Raw genomic sequence first — 11,678 nt, 5'->3', positions numbered from 1 at the left:
CTTTGTTAATCGGAGTTTGTAGAATTGAGCAGTACAGATTAGAATCCTTTTCGCAAAGTTTCAAAAGAGAAATTGTTTGATATCGCTCTGCTCGTCTCGGCGAGTCACACCCACTCGCACAGAAGCCGACGCACGGCGAGTGCAACGGCCAGGGGGCCGCCCTGCCGCCCGCGCCAGGAGAGTGAGGGAACTACGGGGACCGCCCGCCAGGGGCCGCACGCGCCGTGAGCCTCCGCACCGGACGCCGTGCCGTGAGAGCCGCGCTCACCTGGAGGCTCAGAGAGGGAGCTGCAGGAGACACGAGAGAACGAGAGATCGAGAGATGAGGAGCAACTCGCGAGACGTGAAACTACTATTCTACCCTTAAGATTTAATTTGGGATTAGTTCCGGGCCTACGTAATTTAGGTTCCGGCCCATAATTTAAGTTCTTCTCTTTAGATCTGTTCAAATGGATGGCTCTAGTTTTTCCAAAGCACTCTAAAATTTCTCTAAATGGCCCCGTTCGCTTGTCTTAAAAATGGCTTGTTCGGCTTCTTTTTTTCAGCCGGAACAATATTTTTCTCTCACAATAATTCAGCCGGAACAATGTTTTCAGCCAGTTTCAGCCAAGTTTCAGACCAGCGAACGGGGCCAATATTAATATTTTGTTAAATATATTTAGTCAAAGTTAAAAGTTGCTGATTTTTTTTTGAAAGAGAGTATGACTCTTTTTGACAGAGGGAGTAGCTTAAACAAAACGATGACTTTGGTTCGGACATAGATTCGGGTCATCTAGGACTGGTCGATGTTGTGAACCAAACACGCTGTATATAGTTTCCTTGTTTTGTATCTAATAATTTGTGGTGCAGAATGAGGGGACATGCGATCCCGTTTCAAACTCAGTTGCTTCCTACAAATGTCTCCATACAATCATGAATTGGAATGCTTTCTTAAATTGTTTGGCTAGCTGCCACAGGACAGTATTCAGATTGTTTGTAAGGGAGGCAAAAAAAAAAAACATTGACTTACATGAAAAATCATAGGAAAAACATAGAAATAGATACTTTAAAAAAATATTAGTGTAAATCTTTTGTGGATGAATAACAATTCAGGTGTGGTCCATTTGAACTGGCTGTATAGAGGATCACTAGGAATGTTTCTAGATTAGAGGGAAGGTAAGAAAGAATAATAGCAACTACTCACGTGCGGTACATGGGAAATGATTCTGGTCTATAAAGAGCAGAAAGATTGAAAACGTTTCTAGCTAGAATTGATCATTCAGTGAATGTTGGTCCATGGCATTATGTTGACCCGGTGCACAATTAAAAATGAGATCCTATATATAAGAATAAAAGTTTTAAGAAACAATCCATTTTTTGTTAATCACATCAATAATATAACTTCTTAATTACATATTGCCAAAAAAAAAATGAGAACTTTCAACTACTAACCTACCACTATATTTTAGATGAAATCTACCATCCATTTAGTATTCTTTGTTACAAAATATTCAGTAATATCATTAAAAGCAACCTTGGTCATAATATTGTAGCTACTGCTATTGTAAGAAAGCTAATCAATTTGTGATATGTCATTATAGTGCGCTTATATGATCTCAATTGTTTCAATTTGAAAAGGAAAACTTCAATATGTTGATACCACGACCACATTAATAGTTAGCAAAATTATATATGCAATACTTGTCATGAATTGTTTGGATGCAACAATCTCTATGGTTTTGATGAAAACCATAGCATTGCTACTTAAATATCTCATTTCTTTAAACAATAGTTTTATACATCTATGATTCTAAAATTGTAATTACATTATGTAGTCGGATTTGTCATGTAAGCTTAGTTCACTCGTGGTATCGGTGAACTTGTAATAAGGTGTTAGTTTGATTTCTCCCAAATGTCGTTTGAAAACTCGGTTTCCACGCCCCCCATTAAAGCAGGGACGATGCGCCGGTGGTACATCAACACCCGTATAATAATATCGTCGTGCAAGCGCCCTGACACCCATAATACAAATGCAATGCAAGACACCCCCCTCCGACGACGCAAACGCCCACGAGGAGACCCCTTGCGTGCTTGCTGCGTCTACACACCTACATCACCACGGTGCCGTTTGGATCCCATGAGATTTTGGAAATCCAGATATAAGATTATGACAAAATTTTGTTAGATTTTGGGATTCAAAAATTTTATGAGTTAAAATTCCTCTAAAATCTGTACGGATTGGACAAGATACTAGAATTTTGATTTTTTTTTTCTATCCAGATTGTGAGAACCTCGAAGGATTCAAACGGGGCCTACTACATGCGGGCGGTGGAGGACCACGGCGGGACTGGAGCAGACGATCCGATCATCCGATGGCGAGGAAAATCCTTGGGGGTGCTCACCTCATCAAGTCCTCAACAACCGGAATCTTCATGCCCCAATGCGACCCTCTGCCCGACTGCCCTCTGCCCCTGCGGCCCCTGCCCCGTCCATCCAGCAGCACCAACAAATGCCGAAGGGCAGGGGCCCGTCCGTCTACAGAGAGGTTGTACGTCGCACTGCTACTTGGCCCTCCTGCCCGCCGTTCATGCCAACTACTTGCCGGTGGCAGTGCATGGGCACTCTCAAATCTCAAACGTGCGCAAGCTACCTCCACTGCGTGCCGGTGCCATACCAGAACACGTGAATTTTTTTTCTATCGCTCGTTCATTCAGTAGGAGCGCCAATGCAAGACGCAAGAGGCGTGTACCTACCATTACGGAACCGTAACGCGCGCGTCGTGTTCGATTCTCTCAAGAAGATACTCCGTCCGGCCGGAGGTCGTTCAGCTAATCCAGGCAAGTGAATGTGATGGCACCGTTTTCTTTTCCGTCCGTCTTGTTGTATCCGGCGAACGACTAATTAAAGTGCAGCGGCTGCCGTGGCGGGCGCCGATTAAACAAACAATGATAGTAATAATATTCACAGCAACCGGCGAACGACTAATGTAATAGTATTCGAGTCAAAATCATCCACCTCCACGTTACCACCCCGTGATTCACTCACAGCCTCTCCTTGCACCTGGTCTCGATTAAAAAAATGGCTAATCCGGGATTACCATTTGGACCGGTAGGTAGGCTACTGCACGCATGCACTCACAGCAACACGTCAATCAAGGCCTTGTTTAGTCGGAGGAAGTTAGAATTTGAGGTTACTGTAGCATTTTCGTTTTTATTTGACAATTAGTGTTTAATCATGGACTAATTAGACTCAAAACGTTCGTCTCGCAATTTCTCACCAAACTGTATAATTTGTTTTTTTTGTCTACATTTAATGCTCCATACATGAGCCGCAAACATTCAATATAACAGGTACTGTAACACTTTTTAGGAATTTAAGGTGAAACTAAACAAAGTCCCAAATATCCAATCCTACCTGTCGACGCCCGCGCCACCTCCACGACCCCACGCCCAATAAAAAACCGACCCAAAATATGGTAGCACTGGCGACTGGTCCCGTAGACTAAGATGCGAATGAATTAAACAACTCTTTTAAAATAGCCAAGCACGGGAAAAGAAGAAAAAAATTCCAAAGGGATCATGGAATCTGGGCCCACCACTCCCCCGCCCCCACTTGTATAAAGCGACCCCGATACCAGCCCGTCATGGAAAGAAAAGGCAGGGCCTCCAGCCTCCTGTCATCCATCCATCTGCTCCCTCCTCTCCCTAGCTAGCTAGCCTTCCTGTAGCGCGGCGGAGATGGGCGCCTCCACCACGTCGCTGGCGGCGGCGCTGCTGCTGCTGCTCGTGTCGCTTTCCGCGGCGGCGGACATGTCGATCATCTCCTACGGGGAGCGGAGCGAGGAGGAGACGCGGCGGATGTACGCGGAGTGGATGGCGACGCACGGCCGGACCTACAACGCCATCGGCGAGGAGGAGAGGCGGTACCAGGTGTTCAGGGACAACCTCCGCTACATCGACGAGCACAACGCCGCCGCCGACGCGGGCGTCCACTCCTTCCGCCTCGGCCTCAACCGCTTCGCCGACCTCACCAACGACGAGTACCGCGCCACCTACCTCGGCGTCAGGACCAAGCCGCAGAGGGAGAGGAAGCTCAGCGCCAGGTACCACGCCGACGACAACGAGGAGCTGCCGGAGTCCGTTGATTGGAGGACCAAGGGCGCCGTCGCGGAGGTCAAGGACCAGGGCAGCTGCGGTGAGCTTCCATACCAATCTTCGCTCTCCCCCTTTTTTATTGCTCCCCTGCGGCTGAAAGCTGATCTGCTTAATAGTTCTAGATAGAACACGCCTGAAGGTTCTTCGGGCGTGTTTTCTTTGTTTGGCCCGAAAAAACTGTAAACTCTGTTGTTCACCACAACTTGCAGTAGTTTTTATTTTATCCACATGAACAAAAAGAGAGTAGGGGATTTGTGTCTTCTACGGTTCTACCTGAAGGTCAACGCTCAGCGGCAAGCTTCAGCTTCTGCAATTCGTTAGTCGTGCCCCCAAAATGGGTGGGAGGTTGCAGAGATGGCACGCATATAGATTAGTACTTATGCTTTTGAATTCGAACTCCATAGATAGACACGCTAACAAATAAAACTACTTAAAATAAAATTATTCATTTTGGGTACAGCTTTGTTTCGGTTCTAGAGCTAGTTTTATGGGATTTTTTACTTGCAAACCTTGTCTATCCATTTTCCTCCTTAAAATAAAATTTGTCTATCCAATGGCCCCGTTCGCTGGTCTGAAATTTGGCTGAAACTGGCTGAAAAACACTGTTCCGACTGAATTGCTGTGAGAGAAAAATACTGTTTCGGCTGAAAAAAGAAGCCGAACAAGCCATTTTTAAGACAAGCGAACAAGCCAAATTGCTCATTTGCTCTTATCTGATTTACAATAACTTGGTCCTGTGTCTTGTGTGTGACAAATATTACTCGAACTATTTTCGATACCGAAGGTGTAAAAGTGATCCGTGTATTTCATCTTTATTGTCTTGCATGAAAGGGGACATATACTATGTAAGTAGGTTCATCGAACATGGACATCACCTCTTATCAAAAAAAAAGAAAAGAAAAGGAAAGAACATGGACATCACCTTGCTCCTTGTGAACTCCAGTGAGGCAGTGACCCTGCTGGAAGGCGCAACCAAGAAAAAATATGACTACACTAATAGCAGTCGCTGTCTAGCTGACAAGGTGGCTGGACCAATAAGCTCCTTTTCTCCTCTGGACATGCTCACTTCATGATTCCAGATATTAGCCTCTTGGAAACGACTTTCATCACGGCTCTTGTGACCGTTTCACGTTCCTATTGGTCGCCTGTCTCCCTCGGCATCCTATTCATACCACAAATTTCTTCTCTTAAATAAAATATGCTACGCCCATAAAGATATTTTCCACTCTATTGTGGGTAGCTTTCACTCTTTTGATTTGGCTGCCTTTTTAATTTAATTGATGTGCAGGACTAAACAATGATATTGATGACATATTAAGTTATTGACATTGAAATATGATCTATGTTTATCTCTTCCAGGGAGTTGCTGGGCTTTCTCAACAATAGCAGGTGTGGAAGGCATCAACCAGATTGTTACGGGCGATTTGATCTCCTTGTCTGAGCAGGAACTTGTTGACTGTGACACTTCATACAACCAGGGGTGCAATGGAGGTCTGATGGACTATGCGTTTGAGTTCATCATCAACAATGGCGGAATCGACACGGAGGCAGATTACCCTTACAAGGGCACAGACGGCCGGTGTGATGCCAACAAGGTATTTTTGGCTTCATGGTTTCCCTTGATTTTCCAAAGACCAGCGTCATTTTTTCTTACTGCTGGTTATGTGTGTTGGGTTCATTGCAGAAAAACGCGAAGGTTGTTACTATTGACAGCTATGAAGATGTACCAGCGAACAGTGAGAAGAGTCTGCAGAAGGCAGTTGCAAACCAGCCCGTCAGTGTTGCTATTGAGGCTGGTGGTAGTGCATTTCAGCTCTACAGCTCGGTAATTGACACTAACCTTGCTGCTAATTTCATCTGTGGACCATTTTGTTAAATTCAGAGATGAATTAATGGAATCATCTAGTATTTGACTATCAGTAGGTAGCGATTAGTTGATTGTATCTCCATCACCGTAAAAGAAATAAAGACCATCTGCCTTGAACAAGACGTGCACATGTTAGGTTGAGTCACCTAAATGCTTTAAAATTGTCCCCATCATATCGCTTTACAAAAGATTATTTTCTCCAGAAGGAATGATTCTGTTGTCACTCTGCAAGTTGCAACTGCTACATCAATTATGATACCTTGTTCATACCCCTGACTTAGTTTACTACATTCCAGACTACATATTAGCAACTTTTGCAATACAATAGTGCTTCAGTGCCCCACCACTTTGCACGAATCATGCTCCTTTGTTTTTCTCAAAGACTATACTGCCACTTCTTGTGAAGCATTTTTAATGGTACACAGTTTTGATGTGTTTTTGTGAGGGCTTTCGGAAAGATGTGCTTTGGTAAGAGAGTGGTGTGAGCTATCATCCACTTCCAGCAAAAGCTGGGCAGAAGATTCTGAAAATGTTTACCCTTGTCATAAGTTAAATAGGCATTTTCAGACAAATGCATTGGCCACAAAATTGCAGATACCCACACCTACTCCATCTTTTTTTTTTGTCTCATCCTTCGTTGTTGTTACTATTAGTGTCAACTCCATGAATCATCTGCCTTGTACTGATGACTAACATTTCCTGGTCTCAGGGTATCTTCACTGGAAAGTGCGGAACAGCGTTGGACCATGGTGTCACGGCCGTCGGCTATGGCACAGAGAATGGCAAGGACTACTGGATCGTTAAGAACTCATGGGGTAGCAGCTGGGGCGAGTCCGGTTACATCAGGATGGAGCGCAACATCAAGGCGTCCAGCGGCAAGTGCGGTATCGCCGTTGAACCATCGTACCCCCTGAAGGAGGGCGCCAACCCCCCAAACCCTGGCCCGACCCCGCCTTCTCCCACCCCAGAGCCCAGCGTCTGCGACAACTACTACTCGTGCCCTGAGAGCACCACCTGCTGCTGCATCTACGAGTATGGCAAGTACTGCTTCACCTGGGGCTGCTGCCCGCTCGAGGGCGCCACCTGCTGTGACGATCACTACAGCTGCTGCCCCCATGACTACCCCATCTGCAACGTCCAGCAGGGAACCTGCCTCATGGTAAATGCTCGGAACATTTCATGGTCTTTTTTCTTCAATTAGCTATGAAATCTTTGTAAATTTTCGTCTGATTCTAACTGGCAAATTCGCTGCTTGACGAACAGGGCAAGGACAGCCCACTGTCAGTGAAGGCTACAAAGCGCACCCTGGCCAAGCCGCACTGGGCTTTCTCTGGCAACACAGCTGATGGCATGAAGAGCAGCGCATGAGAAAACGCAGCATGGCATTAAGGCCGTCAACAGCCAGGGTGATTAGAGCCCCTGCATGCAAAATGATCACTTGGTCGCTCATCGACGACGAAAGCATGGCTCGGCGGTCGCTGTTTACCTATATCCCTATAGTAGGTACTCCTGTACATAAGCCTGAAAAAGTGGGTTCAGTTGTTTATCGAACTCTGCCAAATTTGCTTTTGCATATAATGTAAAATTCAGCTAGCTCTGCTAAGCTCCTCGGCTCAGTTCGACAGAACTGCGATTGATATTCAGCCTGTTACGCTTTTGGTTCAGCCAGCCAATAGTGTTTTTCCTCTCACAACAAACCAGTATCAGTCGGGCTTATCAGCCTAAAACCAAGCAGCGAACAGGCCGATTGATGTTATGGAAATTGATATTGGGACAATCAGCAATGTTATGCTATATTCATTTCTTAGACGCGCTCTATTATGTGTCGATGATATCCTCTGATGGTTTCCTACTTTTTTACAAAAGAAGTGGACAATAGATTGCTCTGTTATGTTAATCATGTGTATGTGCTTTCAGTTCTTTGTCCATAGCGTTGGTACGTTTGTTTCTGTGCACCAGGCCCCCTAACCTCACCTGTATGGCTGTATGTTTTCCGTGAACTACGATTCAGAGCAGCAGATACCAGGATGACTGCACGAGTTAAGGCCTTTTCCAACTCTTTTTTCCCCCTGTAGAGCCAGGCCTTATGGGTCCCTATCCAGTCAGATTGACCTGCTGCACACGCCACAATAGGATTTCTCTTGTATAGTGTATCCACATTCTTTGGTGTTATTAGGAATTAATAAAATCGGTGCACTATGAACGCTTCAACTAATAAGTGGTGACAAAAAGAGCTTCAGAACACAGAAATCAATCAATCTCTAATGCTAAAATGGCCGACTTTGAAGCTACCATAGAGATGGGAACGTCAACATCCTGGTGAGGAAATTATTTCCTTGACCCTAAAAAAAAGTATTGCTTAGTTTCTTGACCCTTTTTTCTCGAACTTGCTTATTTGGCCCTAAAAAAAATCTAGTTTGATGGGGTAACGGTGTTAAAGTGTACGTGAAATGACACTTTTACCTCTGGCTTAAAAAATAATTATTGAAAAAATAAAAAATAATAATGATTCCATGCTTGATAAAATATTGTACCTTATTTTGGGAAATTATTGATAAAGGTAACCTGAAAGACCCGTGAACAGCCTTCGACGCCAGGGGTAAAATAGTCATTTCACGTATAGCTTAACACCGTTAGTCCATCAAACTAACGGAAGGGCCAAGAAACCAAGGAAAATTTATTTTAGGCCAAATAAGCAAGTTCGAGAAAAAAGAACCAAGAAACTAAACAACACCTTTTTTTTAGGGCCTAGAAAATAGTTTCCTCCATCCTATTTCATTAGATGCTGTTAGGTAAACCAAATGTTGGCCCAGCACTTCCCATCATACAACGGACCAGAGGGTAGCAAGGGATGCCTATAAGCCGTTGCAAGGATCTAGGCGGGCCCTTAGACAGCATCATATCCAATTCTTTCAAGAATTGCGAGAAACCCCAGACAAAACCTAAGTTATTTGGGAGGGGTCTGCTGTTTTCGTATGCAGCCATGCATTGCTATATCTCCAATGCACGTAAGCGAAAAAAAAACTTATGTCTCTCTCATCCTTTGCTTATGTTAATCATATTAATTCGGTCCACACAACCGAATTAACTTAACAATATTTTAGTTACCTGAGCAATACCCTGACTATGCACGAAGGTGGCGTCTGGCGTGACATGTGCTGACTTTTCTCTCCATTTCGCTTGGCGAAATTTAAATCTACCAATTTCATACGGCGACTCTTTGAACCTGTGAATCGCTATTTGGACTAGCGACTAATTTACCTCCAACTCAGTTGGCTGCAGGAGTACATTTTTGGCAGGAAAAAAAACAGAGATAATAATTGCTAGTATTTTTGTAAAGAAAAAAGAAACACCCTAAAATCGGTGGGCTCGTCATCACTTATCGCTCTCATTGATCGAGCCAGGCTTTATGGAGGCCCAGTCTCGTCTTTCGGTTCCATGGCAACGGTCCATTTGCAGGTAGTCATGTACCAGGCAGCTTCGTCGGGATACTCGTTGATGAGCATCTGGCTGCCGGGGGCAACTCACCGGTACGGCGGTACCCGTCCTAGAACCGGAGGAAACAGCAGAGAAACGCGACAGGAGTTTGCGAGGAGTTCGCCGGCCTCGCGCTGCCTGACTGCGGTGTCCTCCACTCCTCTTGCCTCGAGAGTCGAGCCGGGTTTGGTGAGCGCACCGGGCGCCCGCGAGCAACGTTCATTCGGCCCGTGACACCCTAGAGTATTGTCCTTGACTCCACGCTTACAAACATGCGCCGGTTTTCTGGCCAGGCAGTTTTCTCGATACCCCAACCCATGTGATCAGATCCGTGATGCAGTTGTTCACAGTTCTTCACGACGGACTCAAGGTTCTCCATCTCGTCGATCGGTATGATACGAAACACCCTGCAAGAGTCAACGAGCGAACGACGATCTTAAACATGCAGAGATCGAGTAGGAGCATGGTGTTAAAAAAAACTCCCATCGGCCATCGATAATCACCACGTTCGCTTGATCGTATCAGCTATGCTTATCAACCATGATATATGTTTTTCTCTCACAACAAAACAATATCAATCGGCTTATAAGCCACACAAACGATCAGGCGGACGGGGTGAATAATGGTGAAGATATGGCCGGAGCGGCGGAGACGGAGGACAAACGAGCGTTTTCTCGGCCCCAAACTTCTCCGTCTGCCCTCTGTCGTCGGTGGGCGTCAAATCGATTAATACAGAGAAAAGTTAGCTGATACAAACTTGGAAAATTAGCTGATTGGAGACCCTGTCGAATACAGAGAAAAGTTTAAGTTGACACGCTCCTCTCTTAAATACTACTTAACTTCATTCGTTTGTTTTTCGTTTGACACACACCATCTTTACCAGGAAACGCGAAATAAGTAATAGTCCGGCCATAATAATTTCAAGTGTCGAAAGGGTTGGAAGATAATTATATGTTATACCTACTTGTATAGTATAAAATCAATGCTAAAAGGTCTCTAGTCTAGTTGATTAGGTGGCTTCGGCGGCACCTTCAGATCCTAAGTTCGATTGGGTGGGGCTAGAGTTTGGAGATTTTCTAGATGCGCGTGAGAAGATCTCCATCCTAATGAAAAACTGGCAGGGACGTCATCTCCCCGCGGATCTAGTATAAAATCTATCATTGTGTTGTTTTCAGTAGCACACTGACAAACACATGCGCTTACTGTGTCTATACTCCCTGCCCTACTGATATCATGACTCGTTGACCCATGGAAGCGTCACAAACTCCTTCCTCGTTCGAACAAACTCGTTTTTATTTTTCTTTCTCCAGAAAAACATATTAAAGTCTACTGTCCTTATTTTACACCAAACTAATAATTGGTATGACTGATTGGAGACGATTATGTACTCTTTGGCCATGTTCGCTTGTCTTATGATCCGTATTTTTCAGTTTGTTTTTAGCCGAAACAGTGTTTTTCTCTCACAACAAATCAGCCGGAACAGTGTTTGACTTATTTTTTCAGCGAAGCGAACGGGGCCTTTGTATACTTGTATATATACAGTGTCCTTGGATCACGAGTAATCTGTATATATTCTCATTGGGGTTTTAGTTCCCTTCTCGCCGATAGCACAAACAAACATAAAAAAGTACGACGGAATAGGTCCATCTAATGGGATACCTGTCGTGATAGTAGTACAATTTTAGTACACAACACAAGTTCATGATGTGGTGCTTCATGACCAAATGAAGCCGGAAATTGAGCTCGGTGCGCATGCCGAACACGACCGAGTTAACTGTTCAAGACTGACAAGCTGAATGCAGTAAAGCGCGGTGGTAGCGGTACTTTGTCATATGTCCACACAAATCGGGCACGTCCATTTCTAATTGAAACGTGGGTTTTTTTTTGTGCGTGTTTGAAAATTTGTAAACGGGGAACTTAGCTGGTAACCAATATGAACGGCTTATATATTGTATCGGTTATTAATGGCACGAGAGTACTCCCTCCATCAACAAATGATTTTAATTTAAAAAAGTGTAGTGAGTTAAAGCATGCTAAGTTCGGTTAAATTTATATAAAAAAATATCGATATTTATGATGTCAAATACTTTTATTAATTTTTAATAGAATTTATTTGAATAGTGATGTTTTTTTATAAATTTGGTTAACTTTTAAATAATTTGAGTAAAGATAGAATTATATATTTATATATCTTTCATGAC

General features: G+C 44.2%; 1 protein-coding gene across 1 annotated transcript; it reads left to right on the top strand.

Moving 5' to 3' along the window:
• Nucleotides 1-3,622: 3,622 nt before the first annotated feature.
• On the top strand, nucleotides 3,623-7,816 carry LOC136492599 (oryzain alpha chain-like). Its single transcript, XM_066488578.1, has 5 exons — nucleotides 3,623-4,173; nucleotides 5,493-5,728; nucleotides 5,818-5,958; nucleotides 6,710-7,159; nucleotides 7,264-7,816. Exons 1-5 carry the CDS (start codon nucleotides 3,717-3,719, stop codon nucleotides 7,366-7,368), a joined length of 1,389 nt encoding a protein of 462 aa, XP_066344675.1. The 5' UTR covers nucleotides 3,623-3,716; the 3' UTR covers nucleotides 7,369-7,816.
• The last annotated feature ends 3,862 nt before the right edge of the window (nucleotides 7,817-11,678 follow it).

Source organism: Miscanthus floridulus, chromosome 11 (genome assembly GCF_019320115.1).
Source record: "Miscanthus floridulus cultivar M001 chromosome 11, ASM1932011v1, whole genome shotgun sequence".
In the NCBI taxonomy this organism is placed as follows: Eukaryota; Viridiplantae; Streptophyta; class Magnoliopsida; order Poales; family Poaceae; genus Miscanthus; species Miscanthus floridulus.
This window is presented reverse-complemented; position numbering and strand designations above follow the sequence as displayed.